General features: G+C 40.4%; 1 protein-coding gene and 1 long non-coding RNA gene across 2 annotated transcripts in view; one reads left to right on the forward strand and one right to left on the reverse strand.

Annotated features, from left to right (window-relative positions):
- The window catches only part of LOC141984653 (uncharacterized), a 29,355-nt gene extending 25,459 nt beyond the window's left edge, over nucleotides 1–3,896 (forward strand). The window contains exon 4 of the long non-coding RNA XR_012638765.1: nucleotides 3,828–3,896. This is a non-coding gene — a long non-coding RNA (uncharacterized LOC141984653). The remainder of the gene's footprint in view (nucleotides 1–3,827) is intronic.
- BMP5 (bone morphogenetic protein 5) overlaps nucleotides 1–27,654 on the reverse strand; it is a 74,723-nt gene that overhangs the window by 8,753 nt on the left and 38,316 nt on the right. Inside the window, exons 4-5 of the mRNA XM_074947846.1 lie at nucleotides 9,062–9,259; nucleotides 882–958 (exon numbers count right to left, since the gene is read on the reverse strand). Coding sequence (XP_074803947.1) covers nucleotides 882–958; nucleotides 9,062–9,259 — 275 coding nt within the window. The remainder of the gene's footprint in view (nucleotides 1–881; nucleotides 959–9,061; nucleotides 9,260–27,654) is intronic.

Consider the following 27,654-nt stretch of genomic DNA (forward strand, 5'->3'; position numbering starts at 1 on the left):
ATATTTCCTTTGCAAACAGCTGTTGCTTCCCTGGAAGAACCCAGCAAAGCCTCTGTCTTTTGTTGCCTTACCTTGCTTTCATGGCCCCACAGGCACCATCTTTTCCATTAAACTATGGCTGCATAAAGGGGTTGCCGTTGAGTGATTCAGAACACCTTGTAGGGGCTGATAGCTCTACTTCTACAGGGCTCCAAACCCAGATGGTATAATTCTCATCTGTCATTACACAGCAAGGGCAGGAACTAGAAAGAGACTCAAGCCAAATCTGGATCTGGATTTCAAATACTCCACAATTTAGCCGGGGCGCTGGAACAATTTGCATAATGGGGGTTCTGAGAGCCATTCAACCAAACTGTAAACCCTGGAAATGATGGAAACCACTTCAAGCCAAGGGGTGTGGCAGCACCCCCAGCACTCCTAGTTCCAGCAGCTATGAAGTTTAGGGGTGTTCAGAGCTGGGATTTTGGTTTGATCAAATATTGAAAGAGGGTTGAGTGGCAGTATTCTGATGCAGATTCAAACCCTACCACCACCAGTGTGCACAGGGTGTTCAGATCTGGAGTAAGGGTTAGGGCCTATCCCTAGTAAAACCTATTAATTTATCAGGGCTATACAACTATTTATGTCTGGGATATTTCTCTCACAGACTCATCAGCTATTTTCCCACAGGGCTCAGTGGGCTGTAAACATGAATCGCTCTATAACTGCTATCAAAGGATTGCATATAGGATCACACATCATTACCAAGTGCACTTTGAGAATTCTTGCCTCTTCAGTGCAGCACCAGTTACCACCAGGGAAAATCCCTCTGCAACAGATGGCAGATTGTAAAAGAGATTATAGAAATTAGCACCGATAGGAAAGAGCGTTGGTAACCATACCTGCCATCCCAAGTCACGGAAACTCACATAAAGTTCATGTTTTTTACAGGCTTGCTTTTGTTCACTTGTGTTGTAATCTACAGAAAGAAAAAGACACTGTTCAGACACGCTGCTATGGAAGACAAGATTCAGCTATTATTCCTTGGCAAACTTGCACAAAGCAAAGGAACAGAAATACTCTACAGCTAGGGCTGGTCCATAAAGTCAATATCATTTTTTGAAGTTCTGAATCCCCAATCTCAGGCTGGCATAGTTTGCGTACGGAGCGGAAATGATGCATTCAGGATTGGGGAAATAACTTTTTATGCTGCCTAGCTGCTAGCTATCGAAGTAGTAGGTAGATGTAATTTTGCAAGCTGGAAAAAAAAACATCAAGGGCCTGATCTAAAACTCACTGAAGACAGTGGGAGTCTTTGCACTGGGCTTTGGATCAGGTCTCAAGTGCCAGACAGAGTAGGAGAGACCCCAATTTCAAATTAAAAATATAAAAAGCATAATTCCAGTTATTTAAATCTTAGCACATTTTGTACAGCTACTTTTTCTACCATTGTAAAAAATATCCGCCTAACTAATGACCTTTAGCTGTTAATACAAATTAAACAAGTAGCACAACAGATGGACTTTAAAGGCCTGATTGTCTCTGGCCCTGGCACAGGTGTGCTAAAATGGGAAGACCCACAGAACCTTCTCTACACTCTTGTGCCAGGGACAATCATAATCTCTCCTTGGGGAAGTACAAAGACGTGGGGAAGTCCTGGTCCCATCCCATCACCACCCTATCTGAGTGGTTGGATAGGAATGCGAGGCCACAGGCGGGAGCACCTCAAGGGATGCTGCAGCTTAGCCCATTCTCCTGTTTGCCTGGGATCGGGGAGAGTGATTATGTTTCCTGATGATGATCAGTATTCCTGCCAGTTAAAAAAAAGAATGGTTTTGGTGAAAAAACGTTTTAAGACAAAAAATGGCTTTTTGATCAAAAACAAACATTTTCATGGGCCATTTTCATTTTGGTAGAAATTTCATAACCACGCGCTTCCCCCACCTGGAAACTGAAAACCCAAAATACTTTCTGAAAATTGAAATTTTTTATTCAAAACCCAAAATTTACCAAACTGACTTTTTTAAAAACTGAGAATGGTTTTCAAAAAACAAAAGTTTTGGAGGTTTCAGGGCGGGGGGTTGTGTGTCTGTCGTTAACAACGCATTTTCTTGGGAAATGAAGGGGGCCTTTTTTTAAAATTTCTGATGACAAATGACAGCCTGCTCTATTTAATGTACTATGGAATGACACGGTTAGGCTTTCTGTTGCCTGGAATAGCTCTGGCATGTCCTTCAGGTACATTAGATAGGTACAGCCATTAAAGGTTCTGGTTAGAACTTGGGCTTGATTCTGCACAGTGCTCTCCAGCTCAGATCACCAAAATGCTGAAATATGTGCTTAGCTTTAAAGAGGTTATTGGTCTCATTAACTTCAGCTTAATTTTAAATATTTTTTTTCTACTTTGGGCTGGCGTGCTCACCACTAGCTAGGAGTGTGTCCTTGGTTAATAATGCAAATACACTGAGGACTAATATTAGTTCAAAATCTTAAACAAGTTTTCTTTGATAACATTCTATGAATATTTTACTAGTTTTAATGCTCCTTCAAGATGAATGTTGAGCTCGCATGCTCAAACTCTCAGAATCAATTTTAAATTCATATTCCATGAAAATCCACACAAGAAACTAGATTATGAGTTACTCATTGAACAAGGAAATAAAGACAATGCCATATGTCATTTCAAATTTCAGGCACTAAATTTAGAATAGAAAGCCATAGTATAAATGAAATGTGTGAAAAATATGACTGAATGATTTCAGAAAGAAACACGCAGGAGAAAGTCACAATCCATTTGTAGATGGTCCACAAACAGAAAAACAGGTGGAAGCTGGTGAATAAATTATTCTTTATTAAGTTCTCCATCAGCGTGAGCTCTGGAATCAATTTCCATTTTTTTTGAACTTTTCATGTTTAAACACACAACCTTCAGCACCAAAAAGAACGTGGAGGGGACCCTAGGCCTGTGGGAAGAAGGCTCCATAATAAATATGTATGGCATCACTTCAAATATCTTCACAGTCTTGAAAATCCCAAAAATTACTCAAAAAAACCCAAACAGATTAATGCTGTGTGGATGTGAAAAAGTCCCAGGATACTTGATATGCAGACATGCATTTGATATATAGCTTTCTGAAACCTACCTAACCACACACCTATTTAGAATGCTAAACTACTAAAGCAAATTCATATTCCTTCCCTACATTCTGCCTTTTATATAAGACAAATGTTGTGTGTAATGTAACATTACATAAAAGTAGCCACGGTGACATTTACAACAGGATCTGGTGCCAAGGATCCAGTTTCACATTCTGTTGCTTCAAGGTCCATATGCTTATTCTGTCAGGCATCAAAACCATGGGATATTATGACTGAGTAAACTTTGTACCTAAGCCATCCAGGGACTGCAGTTGTGTTCCAAATCTGTATGTGGCAGGAGGAGCTGTGGGGGTAGGGCAAAGGAATCAGATTTTTTATTCCTATGCATATTCACTGGCAGTCAGAGAGGATTTTGGTTTCTAAAGAAGAGATGGAAGTTGAGACATAGGAACCTGCCTGCATTTACTATCACAAAGTACCATATGTTTAATTAATTAGTGTGACAGCAACCAATAAAATCCAGGAAATACACAGTTAAGCATGTTTTTCCATTTTTATCTCATAGCATCAGGAATGAAAAGTACCACAGCCTTGCTTTTGAATTTCTGGGTAGATGTCAGTTTGCATCATTGCCTTTACATTACTAAAATATAGATTTCATTTTGTGCCAAATTACTATTTCCCTCCCCCTTTTTAGAACCACTTTTTGAGGAAAAGGTTGATTTGTGTTTGTTTTTTGTCGATTTCAGGACAAGTTAAAGAAAGAAAAAATACTTTTCCTCTAGTCCCTTATCAGCCAGACAACTCCAGTTTGACCAAAATGGAAGTAGCACCTGAGTAAGAACTGAAGAAATACTGCAAATTTCACCCGTCTGCTTGGAACAGAAGGGAGGGCCTGGAGAATACATTCTGCTTTCTGCAGTGTGTTCTTGCATTGCATTTAAGCCATGTGCCCTAAAGTTTTCACTCAATAGAGGGAGGTTAAGCACAGACCTGTCAACATCAAGAAGAAAACTTTTGCCAGATTGTTATATTATATAGGTTTTGTTCTTATTCACATTTTGTTTGTTTGCGTGCAGCGGGAGTATTTCAAAAAGGAGTTTCACAATTTTAATTAGCTGTAAGGGGAAAAAGAAGGCAGTGAACTACGGCAAGTAGGAATGTCTTTCTTGACTTGGTGAGAGAGTGAAATGAACTTAATTCTCGTGAGAACAAAATCAAAAGGTAAGAATGATCAGGTTAAAGTCAAGAAAGGAAGTCCCCAAACTAGTGTCTTCTGCAAAATGATAAAGAAATAAGACTAAACCCTGTGCTATACAAATGACAGCAACCATAACAGGAGCATGTCATGTGGCTTATGCAGAACAGCATTTCCCACCAAACCTACTTGACTCTGAGGCATTTGGCCAGGGGTTTCACAACAGCTAAAGAGATAAGGAACCAAATTTTGTAATTACACCACTTACAATGCCATTCACTTTGATGGAGTTGCATGGGATATAAACTGGAGTAGAATTTGGCCTACTGACATAAGCTTAGGTATTTGCAGTGTTGTTGTAGCCACATTCGTCCGAGGATATTAGAGAGACAAGCGGTAAGGTAACATCTTTTCTTGGGCCAATTTTATTGGTGAAGAGGCAAGATTTCAAGCGACCCAGATCTCTTCCTCGAGGTCCTTCTCCAGCCTGAAGAAGAGCTCCGTGTAGCTCAAATGCTTGTCCCTCTCACCAACAGAAGTTGGCCCAATAAATGATATTACCTCACCCACCTTGTCTCTCTAATAAACATCAATAGTTAGGCTACTATAATCCGCAAATTCCATTGCCTACGCACGGGCAAGGATGAGCATAGTGGGCAGAACTATTAGGTTTTCTATTCAGTTTACAGAAGTTTACTGTACCTTTTAGATACTGGCCATTGGTAGGGGCTGTGCAGAACTGCTGCACCCCTGCACACTGGGAGAGTGTGCCTTCTTCTGTATCCCTGCAGGGGATGCAGCATACTCCTCCTTGTGAACCTCCCAGCTCCAGTGTTGGTAAATGGGCAGAGGAACCCAGGGATTGTGACTACATTCTGCCACTGTGCAAGGACACAAGAAGGCTAGTGGTTTATTTTGCTCTCCTCTCCCCCTTCTTACACCTTAGAGCAGCTGAATAGAATCAGTCACTAAGCTTGCTCCGACTGGTATCTTCATTTGCAGATAGTAACTACTGCAATAGCTATTATAGATCTTGAAAAGTTGATTTTGTTCAACTCTTATAACTGATACTTAATAACACCCTAAGCAAAGGGACTCGTGTGCAGTTACATAGTAATGGATGATGTGGAAACTGTTCAGAGAAGATGCAAGCAAGACAATGTAAGAGCAGCTTGGTTTGCCATGGTGAAAGTAGGTACCATGGCTTACCTCTCAGGACAGTTTTGTTTTGCGGAGCCCCGTTACTTGATTGTCTCTTTTCAGCTGCACCATTTAATACTTGAAAGAAAGTTCTTGAGATGCAAACTAAAAGCTCTTCAGCTATACTGTGAAAATATGCAAACAAACTCCAAGACTACTTTCAGACTTAGAAAACTCTCTCATGCTCACACAGACCCTTTCAACTTGGAGGAATCCCAAGGCACTTTGCAACATGAAATATAGATGGCTAAATATAATTACAGCACCGTTTTTCAAAAGAGTTCTGAACAGACCTGAAATTCGGGAAATATGGGTCATGGGATAAGCACAGGAGCAACTCACAGCATATAAGTGTGGGGGATATGACTAGCCATCAGTTAACCAACAGTCAAATAAGTGCAGTCATTGTTAATATGTAGGAATCATTTCACTAACCGCTGAAATGCAAGCATCTCTAGGGTGGAACATGACTATTTTTAACAGTGCAGTACAACACTTGAAATGAAGAAGTAGTACATACTAAATTTAGGTGGCAGGAAAAATATAAATAGATTGTAATAGCAGAATATAACTACCCAAATTATAATTTGATCAGGACATTGGGCAAACACCACTGCTCTTTCTAAAAGTGCCAGGAAAGCCTTAATTATAAGATTTTGGAGTTTAGGAATTTGTTTTTACATATTATTCAAACGGCCTCGGTAACATCACAGTGACATCTCCAACACTGAAGCCTGGTTGATTTAAAGGGAATAGTGCTGTCTACAGATGAATGGCTTTTATGAATCATTACAAAATGTACTATATCCAGCTTTTAGAGGAGCTTTCACAAAGTTACTAAAACAATTACAAAATGATGGCACATTCATAAAATTTGGTGATGTTGGTCAAAAAGCATTGATAAACCTCCCAAAACAATTTGAATTTTTTACCACTAAAATTCTGAACAGTTCTTTACCTACCTCTTATTTTAAAATTAGTTTGTTGAGAGAAAAGCATGGGAATAAAATACATAATTACTGAGGAACAGAACTACCAAACAGGCCTACGTGACTGAATTATGATTATCAGAATCAGTAAAAATGTTCTGGAAAATATGCAACAATGAGTTTTATATATAATTTATGTATGAAGTACTATTCACCCTGGAAATCAGTGATTGCTTCTTTGGAGTCATTCTGGTTGAATGTATCTGAGCAGGTTTCTTTTCAAAACTTCTATTTATGTCACCTTACTCAAAGCCATTTTATTCTAAGAGGAAAATGCATCTTTCTATATCAATATTATTTACTGTGAAGGAACAGTTCCTTAGAGCCATTCCTGACCATCTTAAGGTCAGGCTTGACAAAGCCCTGGCTGGGATGATTTAACTGGGAATTGGTCCTGCTTCGAGCAGGGGGTTGGACTAGATGACCTTCTGGGGTCCCTTCCAACCCTGATATTCTATGATTCTATGATCTTGCAATTACACACACAGATACAAACAAAGATCTGGTATAAACAGGTACAACTCCTTCTATTAAAGTCAATGGATTTTGACAGATTCAGACCTGGTGTAAGGAGGCAAAACTCCATTAACTTGACACAATGAGTTACACCTGCTAATACCAGATCTGAATTTCTCAGCTGGTTTAAAACACGCTTAATAGATTTTTAAACCTCAATGGATTGCCCCTTTTTGAATTTTTAAAAGCATTTAATTACTCTTCATTTCTTAGTAAATGTGCTTTAAAACAATCAAATGGGGTTTTCTGATGTAAAGCAACAATAAGTAGTTTTTTTTCTTCCATGAGTAATTTAAAACTGTCCAGTCTATTTTATATATTGATCATTGTTCCTCTGCGTGATTCTTTCTTGGGCTATAAAGTGCTCTTGCAGGTGAGTTGTTCCTGAGATCATTTGAACAGTAAATGAAAGAACTTTACAATACCCAAAAGGGACAGGCAAGAGAGCAATTATAAGTAAAGCATCACTAAGTCTTAACACCTTGCAAGTGCTTTTGAATATATGGACAGGAGGCTTTTCAAAGGCTGGACTGTAGGGTTCTCAATCCCTGAACACAATGAAAAGATGCATGTTATCTCTCTGCTGCCTGCCTCACAGGATAATTTCTGCTCCAGTTCCTCAATGTAGAGTGGAGCAAAGAGGAAGAAGCCCTGCTCCAGCGGACAGCACAGCATTTTAGTTATATTTTACATAAAAATAAAATCCACCACCACCATGATAGGTATTAATAATAGCTACTACTGACTGAGCTTTTTTTCCTTTTTCGTGTGTGGCATTTTATGGGTGTTGACATTTATTTATACCTTAAAAGCAGGTTTGGGATCCAGTAGATCACCTGGTAAATCTCCATAGCCTCTGACAGAAACACCTGGACAGCCAGTCCCAAGTGATCATGAAATCAAGTGAAAGTGAAATCCATCCCTGAGCAGAGGGCCAGCACAAGGCTTATACACTGCTTAAGACCCACTTAACCTGCTATTTTGAGGGTTTAAATGGGACATACTAATCTCTGCAAATACATGAATGCCACCCTATGACTGAATTCTGGTCACAAAACTGCATTCCGGGGCACTAATTTACTTACATAATGGTCATGTTTGAGAGGCTGGCAACAGCTTTCAAGAGAAATTCTTGATCCACTAGTACTATATTCTGCTACAGTATCCTCTAAAAGATACATATTTGGATGTGCAGGTCCTGTCCCCAAAAAGACAGACAAGGTTTGTCCAAAAGGGGGAGATCTTGAATTTCAAACAAGTTCTTCATACTCCTCTAACTGGAAACATACCAGGAAATAATGTATAGACCATAATTAATTCCAGACACCTAATGGAACAAACAATCACCTTGAGCATCCTCGTATGCATTAGTGTCTGACTATGAGTTTTTCAACACTTTTCAAGTAAGAAAGAGATCAAATTGCACAAGGCATACTAGCATTTAGGGATACCATGTGGATTTATAACACCAGGAGAAATCTCAGTTGTCTAAAACAACAAATGGATTGCACTCATTGCAATAGATTGCTTTTTCTTCTCTGAAAGATGAGACATGGAAAATAGTTTTCATACAAAAAACATTCAAGTGACTTATCAAAAGGTTCAAATTCGCCACATTTGGAATAAGAAATCCTTTAATTATCTGCATAGCAGGTACACGGCTATTTGCGAGAAGGAATTTTAGTCGGATGGCTCACCTGCACTGGCACAAACATTGAAAAAGTGTGCTGAATTACCCAGTCACCCGCTAGTATATTAAAAGTTCACATAGCACAGTACACATTCAACTCAGCAAGACATGTACTGGTAGCTGTGGCTGATTTACACATTTTCAATCTCATTACTGACCGTTTCTTTAATCTGAGTTGGATCTTTCACCTTTTCCCAGCCAAAGTTCGCAGTGAATAATTCACCAGCCAAGAAGACTGAGGCTGCTGAATCATCACTGCATTATTCATTTGGACCACTGAATGTGAGAATGCACAAATTTATTTCACAGTACCTAACTTTTGAAATGTGCCACCTTACAGTTGTACTCTCAGATGCCTACTGCATAGATGGTACTATGGCTTCATCTTACCTGCAACACTGGGCATCCTGGAAGAATCCTGATGGCTACTGGATTTGTTGCGGTTCTGATTTTTCTTTTTATTGTTGGCTGCTCGGACAGATCGAAAAAGCACTTCACTCGCCTTGAAGAATGCAACCATGAATGGTTGCTTTGATTGAGGCCCATGTCTTCCTATAAGGCCGGCTGATTTAACATTGATACTGCGACCTATAAAATAATGCAGACATACAATTAATACCATACGCAATTTTGCTCTTTCTGGTTGCCAGATAAATATATGGGTGAAATCCTGGCGCAAATGACGTCAACGGGAGTTTTGCCATTGTCTTCACTGGGGAAAGGATTTTACCCATGATCCTGAAGTTACAATATTAGAAACCTTAACCTTATTTTGTTTAATGTAATCTAAAAGGCAGAGAACTCAACAGATTTATTTACAAAAGTTTCAATAACTTCACAGACTCCCACTACATGAAAACATTGTCCACGCATTCTACACAAAACCCTGATATATTAATTCAGTGGTATATGTACTGATCTATTGCAAAGAAATAAATCAACTCCATTAACTTCTATGCTCTTGGAAAAGGATAACATGATGCAGTCATCTTATTTTACATCACAAGTATGTTAAATCTGGAATTCTATTTCTCCAACTCAAATCAATAGGAATGAGAAGCACAGGCAATCAATATATTTACGCTTTAAACAATGTAAAGCATTACTCCAAGTTCATGTGAAGTCATCACTACATATACAGGGGCACTCAATCTTTCAAGGGAAATATAAAAGAGTTTGAAATATGTACATGATTGACTCCAGTTCTTCTCCTAAGGGATGTACGTACTTCTTTAAAATATTTGTTCAGTCAGGACTGTGTGGTAACCTCACTGTATTGGAGGAACTGACCCTCCCTAGAAGAAAAGTAAGCAAAACAAGTCATTGAAACTGCATCAGTGACATTTTAACAAATAAACCCTTGCTCTTAACAGAATTGACTTTGGCAGCATAAACACTTTTGTGTGTATGTGTATTATGCAGAGCCCTTCAACCGTCAGAAAAGGAGACCGTGTCACATGAAGCTGTGCAGCTGTGCAAGGCTGGGGGACACAGAGGTCCTGTAAATGTGAAGGTATTGGTCAAGAAATAGTCTATGCACTGGTGTGTGCAGTATCAGGGCATTCAACTATGGTACTAATAGATTGGAAAGGTTTGTTAAATAGCTACAAGGACAATAAAGGAGCATCTGCCTCACAAATGTACAGTATAATGCCATTAAACTTAATTTTACCAGAAAAAGACCTTACAAATAATCATAGGAGTAAACCTTAAACAAATAAGCCTATAGGTTTCCTTTTGAATGCAAACTTACAGTGGCTCTGTGCCAGAGTCTATATTTCTTAGAAAAACTCTATCACTGGCGTAAATGAAAGAGGCAGTTTGATTTGTGGTTAAAGCAGTTTCCATTCTACTTCCACTGTAACAAATGTATTAATTCAGCTCAGACTTCCTCCTTCTGGCAGCCCTTTTGCTGTAAAAAGAGAAATTAGAAGTTCCAGCCAAATACCATACCTTGAACTGACCCACTTCAATACATAAACACTTTTACAACATGTTTATTCAGGTGTAGCACTTTAAATTGGTTTAAGATGTTTCCAGTGACAGAGAGCCCAGCAAAGGCAAAAGAAGAACTGAGAAAGTTAGCAGTTTTGGAGCAGAGTAACTGGCAACATATTCTGAACCATTTTGATAATTGCTTTTTTGACTAGAAGGGAAAAAATTATTTGTAGAAGCTACTGATTTCATTTTTAAATGGCTTTTTAGTTCTGTGTTTATCTAATTCTTCTCTTCATCTATTTAAATGACTATGAAATAACACATTAAAATTAATTTCTGAATGTTCAAGTCTTGTAGCAGGTCAGATATGAAACACTGTACAGACTATTCTCTATTCATTACAACATGGACCGACCAGCCACTTACCACAAAGTTCCAAGTTTCCTTTACTTTTCTAGAGGGAATTCTTTTTGTTCCAGTGACTTTCAGAATTTTAATTTTATCTGTAAAAGATTAATACCTTACTGGCAGACATTTTAGGAATCCTATTAGATTTATGTACTGAGGACTGTAAAAGATGTGTGTAAGTTCTCTAAATTTAAATCTAGGTTCACTGAATTTACAAAGGTAGATATTGTGTGAGAAGCAAAATACCCTTCAAACCCATGTGAACTCCCTTTAAAATAACTTTTAATATTATTAAGTTTCCTCTTGGTTTCCTTTAGACTTCAGCAGTGAGATGACTATTAAGATTCCACAAGCTAAGGTTTACTTACTTACTCAAGGTATAGAGATACAAACCATGAAAAAAAAAATCGAAGCCCATAACCCACAGTCTTTTTAGACACAGAAGCAGTTTATGCGGCTCTATACCTTCTGTTTATTTGATCTTTTGAGTAGCCAAACTAAGTTTTTTTTAGGAAAAGAGGTTTTTTCCCCCAACCCTACTGTGGATAAGGACACAATTCTACCAGACCTCAAGTCAACGGTAAAAGTCCATCTGACGTTTTACTTCTAAACACTGAGTCCCATTACCTACCTTGGTTTATTATATGCTTTAGATTTAATTGCATCTTTCAGAAGATGATTCCTTATAAATATACACTTTTCACAAGTAGTACTAGCTACATTTTACATTAGCTAGATTAGGGTAATTACACAAAATACACATCAAACTATGTACTGTCTCCTGTAGGTTACTTCTGTGCAGACCACAGAAAAAAATCTAAGAATTTGCATTTGCAGAGCATCCACAAGACTGCTCCCTGGGAGGAACAGGAATCCCCCTTAGACCAAAGAATATAGAAGTTTGCCTCTCCATAAACCTGGGGATCCCTCAAACCCCATGCCTCTGAACTGCCTCAAGCTCCCTGTCCCTACTCTACCTCATCCAATGTGCCAAGGCTTGCTTGTTAGTCACTGCTCCGAGACTAAACCTTCATCTGTAGTGCCGATTTCAGGAGATGTTCTACACTGTGGCAAGGGAAATGGATACGTTAATGCTTAACAAGGTCTGCCAACATTAGTTTATCAAAAGGTCTTGAACGGCTAGTGACAGGGACAGTTATCACTCAAAACTTAATATATCTAAATGGATGAGGTTGAGAGAGATACACAGATTCACTTAGCAAAATTTTGAAAGCTGTTCTATTGTGCCAATTCTTTGCAGCCAAAACCTTTGGCTTTTACTCCACGTGCCAGCAAACCCCCTTTTGACTTCAGTAAGAGAACTGCAGGTTCAGGTCCTATTGAGACACAATTCTCCTTGATATGCTATTAGTGTGATATATTCCAAAAACTGTTGCATCACTCAGGCTGCATCATCCCTTTCAGAGTCATATCAAATGGCAAAGTGCATCAGTCCAGATCCCTTGAGCCGATTTCTCTGACCCTTCACAGGCGTCAATTAACTCTTCTATTAATAATTAGATCACAGTTACATTTATCTCTCACCTTTAATCCTGAAAGATTTCAAAGCACATATCTCCAGTACTGTATGTACATACAGAATCACAAAAATACCATCAGCATTGAAGTGGAGGGCAGCAAGCTGGTGATCAACCGGCACTCAGCTCACTGAGCAACAAGGACCAATCCCTACTCTTGAAAAAAATATGCAGATCATTCAGGAATTACGTTTCAAGATGAGGATCCAGAGAGCCCCCATAACCTTCTCTATCCTAAATATGCCAGCATGCACTTCACAACCCAATGAAGATAACTGATGGTTACTTACTTGTAACCAGTGTTCTTCAGGATGGACTTTGAACATTCACATTCTTTGGGATGCATTGACCAAGAGCATCTGGGATGGTGGAATCTTCTATCTGTAGTGCCGCCCTTCCCTCCCCTGCTGTTGGCTTGGTCATAGAAGGGGCATGGCACCCATTGCCACCTCAGTTACTTCCAATCACTAAAGTCGAATATGAACTAACCCTAAATTAGGACTCTGCAAGAGGAGGGAAGGTGGATGGGGAAAGTGAATATGCAGAGTCCATCCCGAAGAACTCCTGTTACATGTAAGTAACGTTCATTTCTTCTTCGATAATCCTCTGCATATTCCCATTCTTGGGTTGGTTTGGCAAGCAGTACCATAAACTGGAAGGAGGGAGCATAGTCCTACCTAAACAATGACTGAAGTACTGCCCTGCCGAACTGTGCATCACACCTGGATGTCCTAGCCAGTGCATAATGTCTTGTAAAAGTATGCATGGAGTTCCATGTAGCAGGCAGCCTTCCATGTATCAATAAGGGGAATATGCTTAGTGAATGCTACAGATGTCACAACTGCTCTAGTGGAATGTGCTCAAGAGGAGCAGGAGGAGAGAGTGAAGCTGCTCGGTAACACTCTTCAATACACAGCCTGACCCAGCTACAGAGGGATTGTGCTGAAATGGCCTGACCCCTTGAAGAGCCAGCATATGAAATAAATAATTTGGGAAAAGACCTAAAGCTCTTAGTTCTGTCCTAGTAGGATGAGAGCTCTCTCTTCGCATCTAAGGAACATAATCTAGATTCTCCTTTACTTGTAATAGTTTTGGGGGAAAAATAGGTAAATTTATACTTTGATTTATATGAAATTCTGAAACCACCTTTGGAAGGAAGTTATGGTTTGATCTAAGAACCACCTTATTTTTTATGAAAGGCTGTATCAGGGGGGTCCAGCTGGAGCTCGTGGATACTGCTGGCAGAAATGACTGCTATTATAAAGACTGTCTTCACAGAGGGATGAAACAAAGAACAGCTCACTAGTGGTGCAAACAGCAGACACAGCAGTCATATTAAAACAAAGTTTAAATTCCACGGAGGGACAGGATCCCAAATTGGGGGCTACAGATTCAATAAATCTTTTAAAAGGCTTTTTTTGCCAGATTATTTGTGCATTATGGATTTACCATCAGTGTAAGTATGGAATGCTGCTGTTTCCGCTAAGTGGACTTTAATGGAGGAGAGAGAGACAAGCTCATTGTCCTTAAGTGTATCAAGTATTACAAAACCAGTTGCACAGAGACAGAAACTGGATCAATACTCCTATTAGTTGCCCAGATAACATATCTCTTCCATTTGAAATTGTAGCTGTTTTGGTAGATGGTTTTTGAGCATTAATAAGAATTCACTGCACTTCACTGGAGCATGAAAACTTATGGCGATCGGGGGAGGTCCTGGACGACTGGAAAAAGGCTAATGTAGTGCCCCATCTTTAAAAAAGGGAAGGAGGAGGATTCTGGGAACTACAGGCCAGTCAGCCTCACCTCAGTCCCTGAAAAAATCATGGAGCAGGTCCTCAAGGAATCAATTCTGAAGCACTTAGAGGAGAGGAAAGTGATAAGGAACAGTCAGCATGGATTCACCAAGGGAAAGTCATGCCTGACTAACCTAACTGCCTTCTATGACGAGATAACTGGCTCTGTGGATGAGGGGAAAGCAGTGTTCCTTGACTTTAGCAAAGCTTTTGACACGGTCTCCCACAGTATTCTTGCCAGCAAGTTAAAGAAATATGGGCTGGATGAATGAACTATAAGGAGGATAGAAAGTTGGCTAGATTGTAGAGCTCAACGGGTAGTGATCAATGGCTCTATGTCTAGTTGGCAGCCGATATCAAGTGGAGTGCTCCAAGGGTCGGTCCTGGGGCCGGTTTTGTTCAATATCTTCATTAATGATCTGGGAGGATGGCGTGGACTGCACCCTCAGCAAGTTTGAAGATGACACTAAACTGAGGAGTGGCAGATACGCTGGAGGGTAGGGATAGGATATAGAGGGCCCTAGGCAAATTAGAGGATTGGGCCAAAAGAAATCTGATGAGGTTCAACAAGGACAAGTGCAGAGTCCTGCACTTAAGACGGAAGAATCCTGTGCACTGCTACAGACTAGGGACCGAATGGCTAGGCAGCAGTTCTGTAGAAAAGGACCTAGGGGTTACAGTGGACAAGAAGCTGGATATGAGCCAACAGTGTGCCCTTGTTGCCAAGAAGGCTAACGGCATTTTGGGCTGTATAAGTGGGGGTACTGCCAACAGATCAGGGGACGTGATCGTTCCCCTCTATTCGACATTGGTGAGGCCTCATCTGGAGTACTGTGTCCAGTTTTGGGCCCCACACTACAAGAAGGATGTGGAAAAATTGGAAAAAGAATCCAGCAGAGGGCAACAAAAAGGATTAGGGGACTGGAACACATGACTTATGAGGAGAGGCTGAGGGAAGTGGGATTGTTTAGTCTGCGGAAGAGAAGAATGAGGGGGGATTTGATAGCTGCTTTCAACTACCTGAAAGGGGGTTCCAAAGAGGATGGATCTAGACTGTTCTCCGTGGTAGCAGATGACAGAACAATGAGTGATGGTCTCAAGTTTCAGTTGATATTGGATAGGTTGGATATTAGGTTGGATATTAGGAAAAACTTTTTCACTAGGAGGGTGGTGAAGCACTGGCATGTGTTACCTAGGGAGGTGGTGGAATCTCCTTCCTTCGAGGTTTTTAAGGTCAGGCTTGACAAAGCCTTGGCTGGGATGATATAGTTGGGGATTGGTCCTGCTTTGAGCAGGGGGTTGGACTAGATGACTTCCTGAGGTCCCTTCCAACCCTGATAATCTATGAGTCTATGATTTTTCCAAATCTTGTATTTTCCCCTGAACAGATGGAGTAACTCATTATACCACTGTTGTCTTGGTCATGCTGGGGCAACTAGAACCACCCTGGTGAATCTTATTTTCTTTGAGGGTTAGGAGAAATGCATTTACATCAGCCACATTCCCCAGTCTAAGAGGAACGTGTTCCTCAATGACTGTTCGTCTGAGCCCAGTCTCAAGGAAAAACAAGCACATTTTGTAATGAATCTTTCAGTGAATAGATCTAGGTTGTGAATTCCCCAAAGGCTGAAAATGTTCTGAATCATTGAGTCCTTTAGAGACCATGTATGCATCTGCGAGGAATCTCTGCTCAGATGATCTGCAAGCTCACTGTGCTGTCCTGCAACACATAAGGCAATTGGGGAAATGTTGTATAGGATATTCCAGTCCCAAAGTTTTGTCCCCTGGATTACAACATCCTGAATCTCCAGAAGAAATGCCTTGAGAACCCACTGAATGACCTTCAGTTCTAACATGTTTATGTGTAGTAAGGATTCCTTATCATTCCAAAGACCTCAAATGTAAAGGTTGAGGAGGTGTGCACCCCAGCCTATTCTGGACTCATCTGTGGTGACCATTTGCAAAGGAGGAAGTGGATTTAATGATGCTCCCTTGAGGACATTTTGTGGTTTCAGTCTCCATATTAGAAAGACCACCTTTCTCAGAATGGTGAGTTTTTTGAACATATTGTCCATAGTGGGTTTGAAGTTCTTTAATAGCCAGTGCTGAAGTGGCCTCATTCTGAGTCCGGTATATGAGGACATATACTTGTGGATACCATGAAGCCCATTAACTCCAGGAAATACATTATCCTCTGAGAGGGTGGTAGCAGCAGTTTCTATATAGTGGTCTTTAGTTCCAAAACTGTCTCCCTTATGGAATCGAGGATTCCCCCAATGAAGGAAAGCTTTTGTGATGTAGTCAAAGGATTTCTCTTTGTTTATGAGAAGACCTATGGTTTCAAACAGAGAAAAAGTGACTTGAATGGCTTTGTTTAAATCCTTTACATACGGGGCCTTGAGCACCCAACCCTCTAAGTAAGGGGTAACAAAGATCCCTTGTCTTTTTAAATGTGCTGCTCCTGGAGTCAGCCATTTGATAAAATCCCTGTGTACAGTGGAGAGGCCAAAGGGTAAGACTCTGTATTGGAAATGATCCAAACCAAAGGACAAAATGTAGATCGTTGTGGTGAGATGGTCTTAGGGGGATGTGGAAATATGCATCTTTGAGGTCAAGAGCAGCAAACCAATCCAGGGTTGACAGGGAGGGAATAATCAGAGCCAGAGATAGCATTCTGAATTAAAACTTCCTGAGATATTTGTTTAGAGGCCCGAGATCCATAATTGGTCTGAAACCTCAATTTTTCTTCAGGATTAGAAAGTAGAAACCCTTGTTTCTGTAAATTAAAGGTACTTCTTCTACAGCCCCTGCATGCAGTACAGCTTGTACTTCTGCTTTTAATCTCTCATGAAAAGGGAGGACAGTGGGGGGCTACATGGCAGAAAGGATTTGAATTGGATGGAATAACCTTCCATTACTGTGTCTAAAATCCATATGTCCAAGGTGATAGTTGTCCAGATGTAAGCAGGGTCTGAATGAATGCTTCCCTGATAGCTAGTTGGAAGGGGAAAAGACTATGGGTGTGTTTATGTAAATACAGTTTGCTCCGGCTCTGTTTACATAATCATTTACAGCTGTGTCAAATGATCAACTTTGTCTGGTGTTGGGTACAAATGATCTTAGTGCTGAATGCAGGGGTAGTGAAATATGGTTACCAATGTTGTAATTATTGTAGGAATACAGGAAAGCCGGACTGCTCTTAACCTGTCCAAAATGAGGGGGGGCACCCTCAGTTGAAAGAACTTCATTAAGCAGGGGCTCCAATGTCAGAGCCCTGTGAAAATAAGAGGGATGGGGATAGGAGTCTTGGTCAGGAGATTGCACAACCCCTGCCTCCCCACCCCCACAAGGGGTCCTCTGTTCTTCCCCACTGTTCAAAGAATAGAGCTAAATAGACTTCATTAGGAGCCTCTTTTGTTATTTTAATTGCTCATTTAGAGCTGAAACCAGTTGTGGTAGGACTGTGTTTCTGCCCTGCCTGCTAAGAGCTAAAATCACTGAGAGACTGATGTGCAGAGGTCACAGCAGAGAGGCAGAAAGTGACTGACAGTCAGCTGGTGAATGATCGGCCAGCAGGGCGGCGGCAGAGAGGCGTGATGAGCAGGCAGCAGAGAGAAGTGGCCAACAGGGTGGCTGGTGGAGGGGGCACAATGAGAGGGTTAGCTCAGTGGTTTGAGCATTGGCCTGCTAAACCCAGGTTTGTGAGTTCAGCCCTTGAAGGGGCCATTTAGGGATCTGGGGCAAAAATTGGGGATTGGTCCTGCTTTGAGCAAGGGGTTGGACTAGATGACCTCCTGAGGTCCCTTCCAACCCTGATATTTTATGAGAGCAGTGAGCAGGTGGCCAGTGAGCAGCCAGCAAAATTACAAAGTCCATTATTATGTCCTGAGTCATCCACTTGCAGCAAGGCACTCATTTTGTCTTTAAACAGAAAGTACTTATTTACCTTCAACAGTGTTCAAATAAGCAACAAAACACATTTTACAAATTAACCACAGCTTGGGAGGATAGTAGCAATTCTTGGAGTATTTGGATATACTTTTAGCTTAAACTGAAAAATTTAGTGAGGATGGAGAGATCTGCTTGTGAGGATCGTTATGCCAGAGCAGTCTCATTGACTTCAAGCAGAAAAGAATCTGTGCAGTGTTGGGCCAATGAAGCTAAACAGCACAAATAAAACTTTGCCTTAATATTTTCCCCTTCATTGCAGTTAACTACACTCACACAAACCCCACTCAAGAACAATGTGTGATCATATAGAATCTGTGTTGCACTGCTTTGGCCCAACAAAGTCAGGCCACTTAAGTCCTACCATGCCTAGGCCAAAGTCAAAGCTGAAGTTTTAGCTTTAATTTCTGGCAATCTTCCTGTTGCTGCCTTAAGTGAGACCAGCAAAATTAATTTTACATTTTTTTTGTCATTTATCTATACATGTTGAAAGTGGTATTTGAAAAGCACTTTAAGGCAAGCTCCCTGGATAATTTATGAACATCTGAGGATCCATGGAACAGTATATTCTACTACAGTATGATATAGTATTTAAAAGAAAAATGTTGTAATCATATAAAAATATGGCCCTTTAAATATTTGACCTATTCTTTACATTTAATGCACTTAAACTGTGAATGGTATGTGGGAGTCTTTCAACTTTCTTGGCATGCTTACTGTATGTTCAGCAAGAGGATAAAATAGGGAGAGATTGGATTCTTCAGTCATCTATTGGAAGAGTTAAAAAGAGCCAATAGTCTTCCAAATAAAACTAACCAAACTCCTATTTTTGCATCTGGCATGCTGGCAACTTATTTAAGTGATGCAGTGGGCCTGATTCTGAACTCATATTTATCCCAGTGAAAGTCAACTGATCACTGTGAAATCACTTTTGATGTTCTCTATCTGTTTAAGCTTGAAAACTTGTCTCTTTCACAAACAGAAGTTGGTCCAGTGAAAGATATTACCTCACCACCTTGCTCTTTACTATAAGTGACTACAGACTCAGGCCTAGTGTTTCTACTATTTAAGTATCAAATGTGTACTCAGTTCTGTAACATATGGTCCCTCTTTTAAGGAGCTCATAATCTAGTTTATCTACAAGAAGAGGCATCACTGAATGTGCAGACTCATGTGGCTCAGTTTACCTACAAATACAGCTAATAGATGGGCAATACATTATACAAATGCTCCATACTTGGTGGATTAATACTGATGGGCCTCATGGAGGAAAAAAAATTAAGAAAGGATTTAAAAGGAAAGGTTGCTCACTGACACACAAGGAGTCAGGTGGAATTCTAAGAGTAAGGGACACCCAGTACAACGTGGCCCTGATCCTCACTCTAGCCTTCAAGCAGTACCAGAATAATAATTATAGGGGGAGCAAGTAGGGACCCATATATTTAGGTTGCCTAAGACTTTCCATTATAAAGCATTCTTGCAACCATTTTTCTCTGAGAAGCTCTCACACCTAAATTGTTTGTGGGAGGATCCACTTGCGCTATAAAATGCATTTTCTTTGTCCCATGAAATGCCACTCAAATTTGGCTGAGACAAAAGTAAAAATACAAACAAAAGTACAGGTAAAATACAAGTAAAACTCTCTCTGACTTGCAGCCTCAGGAAAACTTTGGCAGCCTGCCCAAATCACTGAACTTTCAAAGGCCGGGCTCATGCTGCCATGAAAGCATCACCTCCACTGCCACCAGATGCTGCACTGAAGCTGACTTGCCCCAACGCAGCATGTGGTCCCAGTGGCCCAGTTATTCTCCCACCCTTGGGGCACTATAGGAGGCAGGATCTTCCCCAACTCCCGGCTGGTAAGAAATGGAGGCTAATGGGGGGAGGTGTGAAAGAGAGAGAGGCAGGCCAAAAGAAAAGGAGGACTTGTGGCACCTTAGAGACTAACCAATTTATTTGAGCATGAGCTTTCGTGAGCTACAGCTCACTTTATCGGATGTCCACAGTATGCATCCGATGAAGTGAGCTGTAGCTCACGAAAGCTCATGCTCAAATAAATTGGTTAGTCTCTAAGGTGCCACAAGTCCTCCTTTTCTTTTTGCGAATACAGACTAACACGGCTGTTACTCTGAAACCTGTCAAGAGGCAGGCCAGGCTCCCCACAACCATCCCTCAAACCCAGCACACGGCACAAGTGGCCAATCTCCCACTCTGTGGGCAGCACATGGGACAGGAGCTACCGCAAATCTGGGGGAGAGGAGAGAGAGCACACCACTCCAAGTTGGGCTTCCCTGGACCCAGTAATCCACATCCCCTCCCCTGAGAAAACAGCCTGGGTAACAGAGGCAGACTTGGGGCAGCTGCTCCACACAGCATGCACATTTCAAACCCTGACAGAATCCCAAGGGGAATCTTCACAATAATAAACGCTGCTAGAAGCAGCTTTAACTCTTTCAAAGTCACTCTAAGATTCTAACCCCACAATGCTCAGCAACAGGAGAAACAGCCAAGAGCAGCATGGGCATAGAAAGCTGCATGGAAAGTGCAGGGTCTAAAAGCTCTCCTTGAAGCTGAGCTGAGATCTGTGTGTCTGCAGTCTGCTGTCTCTGTGGATTTTCTGTCCTTGATGTTACAGAGATCCATTTTCTTTCTCCTTTGTCCTGAGGAGAGAACATGTTGAGTTCTCTCCAGAGTGAACAATATGACAGCAAAAGAAATACTGATACTTCTTCATCTCCCCTGGGTTCTTATGTTCCTGTAGTAAAAATGATGTGCAAACTGTCACTAATTTCCAATTATACAAATGTTAAGCGTGAAAACAAAAGGTGCTGAGTCACTCACACCATTTTTAAAGGCCTATTGGGTGCATGCTCGATATACAGGAAAAGCATAAAATGAAGTTTTTCACATTGTTTCTGCATCTGCATAAATTATATGTTGGAATTCATCTAGTACCCCACTCGTATCAGTGTGAAAACGATCACCTCATTTTAAACACCACAGAGGCTTTCAGCATCAAAAGGATGGAATCAGCATGAAGAATGCCGAGGAGATATATGCAGACATTTAAAAAAAGACAGAATTTAAAAAAAAAAAAAAAAAAAAAACCAAACATGATCCTTAATTTACCACAGCTCCAGGGAAATGGTAAATTATATGTTGACAGCTTCCATGTGTGTTATGCAACTCTTCATTTTTACTATTCAATATATGTCCCATTAACAGAAAAATGGCTACATTTCATACCAAAGGATGCCTGTGATACCAAATACATCTTAAAGAAAACAACACATTCCAATGCCATGTGAACATTTGTACATTTTCAGCATTTTCAAGGGGGAAAAAAATGAACTACAATAACCAGACATTTCTTATTCTTAATGCATTATTGTTTTAAAATAGTAATGTTCTTGATTTTTAATTTAAACATTATTTTTCAGACTTCACCAAGGGGGATGGCACAAGGAAAATATCCATTTTTCTAATTCCCTGAAAATTCCTCTACAAATGACATTCAGAAAATAATTACTAATTAATATTGTATTGCAGTAGCATCTGGAAGGCTGGATCATGATTGGGGCCCTATTGAGCAGGTGCCGTAGAAATAAATACAAATAAATACAGTCTTGTCCTCAAAGAGCTTATCACTTTGGGTCCCAATCCTTCATCTGGATCCCCTGGCATGGACCCTAGCACCCAAGCAGAATCCCATTTATTTCACTGGGACTCCACATGGACGCAATGCTCTGTACCAATGGATCTTAACTAGGAAGCAGGGCCTAAAATCTCTCAGTGTTTGCCAGTGCACAGCCCAGTCCTGCATTCCTCACTCACTTAGAGCTCCAGTGGAAGTTACAGGGAATTTTTCTTGAGGACTGCAGGATCAGGGGTCTGTTCTAAGGCCCACTGAAGTCAATGGAAGGCTTTCCAGGGAGATGAATGGGCCCTGGATCAAGCCCCATGTGCATATATAAAATAGATGGGAGGCGGGAAGAGGGGGTTCTATGACTCATGGACAGAATCTGTTACATACTGAGTAGTGTAAAAATACATATTCCATCTGTGCACAAACACGTCATTCAGTGGTATGTTTATAGTATAATAGGTTCCAGAAATAAATGCAATTCAATAAAAATAATGAAAACCTTAAGACCAAAATTCTAAGAGTATCTAAGGATGATTTTCCTATTACTAAACTAAAGAAGTTGCACGGCATAACTCTCTCCTAGAACTTTACCAAAATCTTTACTCACTCTGGATGTGTACTCTTCTGGCATGACTAAACTGAAAAGTTAAAAAAGTGAGGAAAGAGGAGAACTACCTTTCAAAATGAAGATCTTCATTTAGCTAAAACATCACAAAAATCAGACAAGTCAGGCATAGAAATTCAAACTGCCTGTGGCACTTGCACTTAAGCAGAAAATTACCTGTTATCTGATTTTGGGAACAAGACAGGAGTAATATCTATATAAAGATGAGCTGTACTTATACAATTTCTCCAATGTGTAAGTTAAAAGATTACTTTCTACCTATACAATCTCTCATTATTAACTGAATTTTGATGCTAGTACCAACAAATTGCTTCACCTCTTTCTTTCCAAATTTTCTTACTGAATGCCTCCCATAGGGTATTCAAGAATATTTAACTTTTAAATATTTAACTCTTTAAAAGAAGATGAATTTACTTGAAGCTCCTGAAAAAAAAGCAGCTAAAATTTCTTCTGCAGTAGGAATATTATTTTATATCCAATACTATGTTTTATATCCATGATTATACCCAAAAACCTATGTTTAAAGAACATTAAATGTATGTATACACTGCTATGTAACCACAGGGTGAGTAGACCCTGGGTTTGTTAATCTAGGGCTTGAGCATCTACACTCATTCGTAACTCCAGGTTAGGAATTGTTGAACCCTGGGACTCCAGCATTATTATCCGAGACCTACCACTCATATCCCAGGACTTCCTAGAACCCTCCCAAACTGTGGTCACTCTAGCCCTTCATTCATGGTGTTGTGTGGGAAAACTTGACTGTCCACAGAACTTGAAAGTCCAGAAGACAAAAAAAGTCGGACCCCTGGTATTGTGGAACACTTTTGATGGACTCCCAGAGTATGAGTCTATTGCTTTGCAGTGTAGACTCAGGCCCATTAGAGCTTGAATCCTGGATCCTAGCTTAACTCAGTCTCAGACCCTCCACCCCATGGGATCTTGAGACCAGGCCCTGGTCTCAAGCATGACTTGTGTGTAGATGGATGGGGGGTTGCGGGTTAGGCTTGGGCCTGAGTTCAAACCCTGTTCTTACACTCCATACCCTTACGGCTGTAAGCATTTTTTAACATGGGCAAAACAATGTCAGTTCCTGCTTCTCTTCTGATTCTAGCAAAGAGCTGAACCAATTTTGCTGAAATTAAAAAAATAAAATAAAAATGCAGCCTCAAGCATACACTTCATACGGAAAATTTCAGCCCAAATGGTTAAAGTTCGGTTGCTTATAACTTGCGAAAAACAGAGTCTCATAATGGGAAGTGTCAAGTAACCAATAACTTTAGGCAGCGCCACAATTCGAACACATACTGCTTTTCAGTGTTCTGGTCTAGACCACCTTGTAGGTAGATAGCCTGAGATTATATTAATTTACAACAATTGCTGATGAAGAGGAATAGTAATTTATAGATTAAAAATACATTGGTGAAATAATGCAATATCAATTTTTGGGAGGCAGGCAGGAAATCACCTATTTTTATTTTTCATATTATTTTTGTAAGGAGAATGATCATGTATTTGTTAATTTCTAGGGCTGTCAATTAATTGCAGTTAACTCACATGATTAATTAAAAAAATAATTGTGATTAATCATAGTTTTAATCACACTGTTATACAATAGAATACCAATTGAAATTTATTAAATATTTTGGATGTTTTTCTACATTTTCACATACTGTATATTGTATTGTGTGTTGTAATTGAAATCAAATTGTATATTATTTTTATTACAAATATTTGCACTTTAAAAATGAAAAACAAAAGAAATAGTATTTTAATTCACCTCATACAAGTACAGTAGTGCAATCTCTTTGTTGAGAAAGTGCAATTTACAAATGTAGATTTCTGTGTTACATAACTGCACTCAAAAACAAAACAATGTAAAGCCTGCTTGTAGAGCCTACAAGTCCACTCAGTCCTACTTCTCGTTCAGCCAATAGCTAAAAGAAACTAGCTTGTTTGCATTTACAGGAGATAATGCTGCCCTCTTCTTATTTACAATATCACCAGAAAGTGAGAACAGGCATTTGAATGGCACTTTTGTAGCTGACATTACAAGTTATTTACGTGCCAGATATGCTAAACATTCATATGCCCCTTCATACTTCGGCCACCATTCCAGAAGACATGCTTCCATGCTGATGACACTCGTTAAAAAAATAAATGTATCAATTACATTTGAGAGTGAACTCCTTGGAGAAGAGTTGTATGTCCCCTGCTCTGTTTTACCCGCATTCTGTCATATATTTCATGTTATAGCTGTCTCGGATGATGACCTAGTACATGTTGTTCATTTTAAGGACATTTTCACTGCAGATTTCACAAAACACAAAGAAGGTACCAATGTGAGATTTCTAAAGATAGCAACAGCACTCAAACCAAGGTTTAAGAATCTGAAGTCCCTTCCAAAATCTGAGAGGGATGAGGTGTGGAGCATAAGACTTTCAGAAGTCTTAAAAGAGTGACACTCTGATGTGGAAACTACAGAACCCGAACCACCAAAAACGAAATCAACCAGCAGAAGGTTGATTTATCTGACTCAGATAATGAAAATGAACATGCGTCGGTCCGCACTGCTTTGGATGGTTCTTGAGCAGAACCCATCATCAGCATGGATGCATGTCCCCTGGCATGGTGGTTGAATCATAGAATCATAGAATATCAGGGTTGGAAGGGACCTCAGGAGGTCATCTAGTCCAACCCCCTGCTCAAAGCAGGACCAATCCCCAATTAAATCATCCCAGCCAGGGCTTTGTCAAGCCTGACCTTAAAAACCTCTAAGGAAGGAGATTCCACCACCTCCCTAGGTAACGCATTCCAGTGTTTCACCACCCTCCTAGTGAAAAAGTTTTTCCTAATATCCAACCTAAACCTCCCCCACTGCAACTTGAGACCATTACTCCTTGTCCTGTCATCTTCTACCACTGAGAATAGTCTAGAACCATCCTCTTTGGAACCACCTTTCAGGTAGTTGAAAGCAGCTATCAAATCCCCCCTCATTCTTCTCTTCTGAAGACTAAACAATCCCAGTTCCCTCAGCCTCTCCTCATAAGTCATGTGCTCCAGACCCCTAATCATTTTTGTTGCCCTTCGCTGGACTCTCTCCAATATCTCCACATCCTTCTTGTAGTGTGGGGCCCAAAACTGGACACAGTACTCCAGATGAGGCCTCACCAATGTCGAATAGAGGGGAACGATCACGTCCCTCGATCTGCTCGCTATGCCCCTACTTATACACCCCAAAATGCCATTGGCCTTCTTGGCAACAAGGGCACACTGCTGACTCATATCCAGCTTCTCGTCCACTGTAACCCCTAGGTCCTTTTCCGCAGAACTGCTGCCTAGCCATTCGGTCCCTAGTCTGTAGCTGTGCATTGGGCTCTTCCGTCCTAAGTGCAGGACCCTGCACTTATCCTTATTGAACCTCATCAGGTTTCTTTTGGCCCAATCCTCCAATTTGTCAAGGTCCCTCTGTATCCTATCTCTGCCCTCCAACGTATCTACCACTCCTCCCAGTTTAGTATCATCCGCAAATTTGCTAAGAGTGCAATCCACACCATCCTCCAGATCATTTATGAAGATATTGAACAAAACCGGCCCCAGGACCGACCCCTGGGGCACTCCACTTGACACCGGCTGCCAATTAGACATGGAGCCATTGATCACTACCCGTTGAGCCCGACAATCTAGCCAACTTTCTACCCACCTTATAGTACATTCATCCAGCCCATACTTCCCTAACTTGCTGACAAGAATACTGTGGGAGACCGTGTCAAAAGCTTTGCTAAAGTCAAGAAACAATACATCCACTGCTTTCCCTTCATCCACAGAATCAGTAATCTCATCATAGAAGGCGATTAGATTAGTCAGGCATGACCTTCCCTTGGTGAATCCATGCTGACTGTTCCTGATCACTTTCCTCTCGTGTAAGTGCTTCAGGATTGATTCCTTGAGGACCTGCTCCATGATTTTTCCAGGGACTGAGGTGAGGTTGACTGGCCTGTAGTTCCCAGGATCCTCCTTCTTCCCTTTTTTAAAGATGGGCACTACATTAGCCTTTTTCCAGTCATCTGGGACTTCCCCCGTTCGCCACGAGTTTTCAAAGATAATGGCCAATGGCTCTGCAATCACATCCGCCAATTCCTTTAGCACTCTCGGATGCAACTCGTCCGGCCCCATGGACTTGTGCACGTCCAGCTTTTCTAAATAGTCCCTAACCGCCTCTTTCTCCACAGAGGGCTGGCCATCTACTCCCCATGTTGCGATGCCCAGCGCAGCAGTCTGGGAGCTGTCCTTGTTAGGACATATGTTAGGAATCATGAAGGGACATATGAATCTTTAGTGCATCTGTCACGTAAATATCTTGCGATTCCTGTTACAACAGTGCCATGAGAAATCCTGTTCTGACTGTCAGGCAACATTGTAAACAAGAACCAGGCAGTATTATCTCCTGCAAATGTGAACAAACTTGTTTGTCTGAGTGATTGGCTGAACAAGAAGTAGGACTGAGTGAACTTGCAGGCTCTAAAATTCTACATTGTTTTATTTTTGGATTCAGTTTTTTTGTACATAATTCTACATTTGTAAGTTCAAATTTCATGATAAAGGGATTGCACTTTACAATAAAGGGATTGTATTAGGCGAATTGAAAAATACTATTTCTTTTGTTTATCATTTTTACAGTGCAAACACTTGTAATCAAAAATAAATATAAAATGAGCACTGTATACTTTGTATTCTGTGTTGTAATTTAAAACAATATATTTGAAAATATAGAAAATATCCACAAAATTTTAAATAAATGGTATTCTATTATTGTTTAACAGTGTGATTAATAGTAAGATTAATTTTTTAAATTTCTTGACAGCCCTATTAATTTTATATAATTTCTTGAATGAGTTGACATCTGTCTTTGCTGCATGTCAGAAAATGATGCAGCTACTCTGGATTTAGTCCACTTCTGTAACCAAGAGCTGAATTTGGCAGAGAATCACCAGTTGTCAGTAGACAATATGACAGTGGAAGGATACTTTATCTGAGCACTGCAGTATGGTTTTTGAAAAATAACTCATTTTGGTGCAAAGAAA

This window comes from Natator depressus, chromosome 3 (assembly GCF_965152275.1).
Source record: "Natator depressus isolate rNatDep1 chromosome 3, rNatDep2.hap1, whole genome shotgun sequence".
Classification (NCBI taxonomy): Eukaryota; Metazoa; Chordata; order Testudines; family Cheloniidae; genus Natator; species Natator depressus.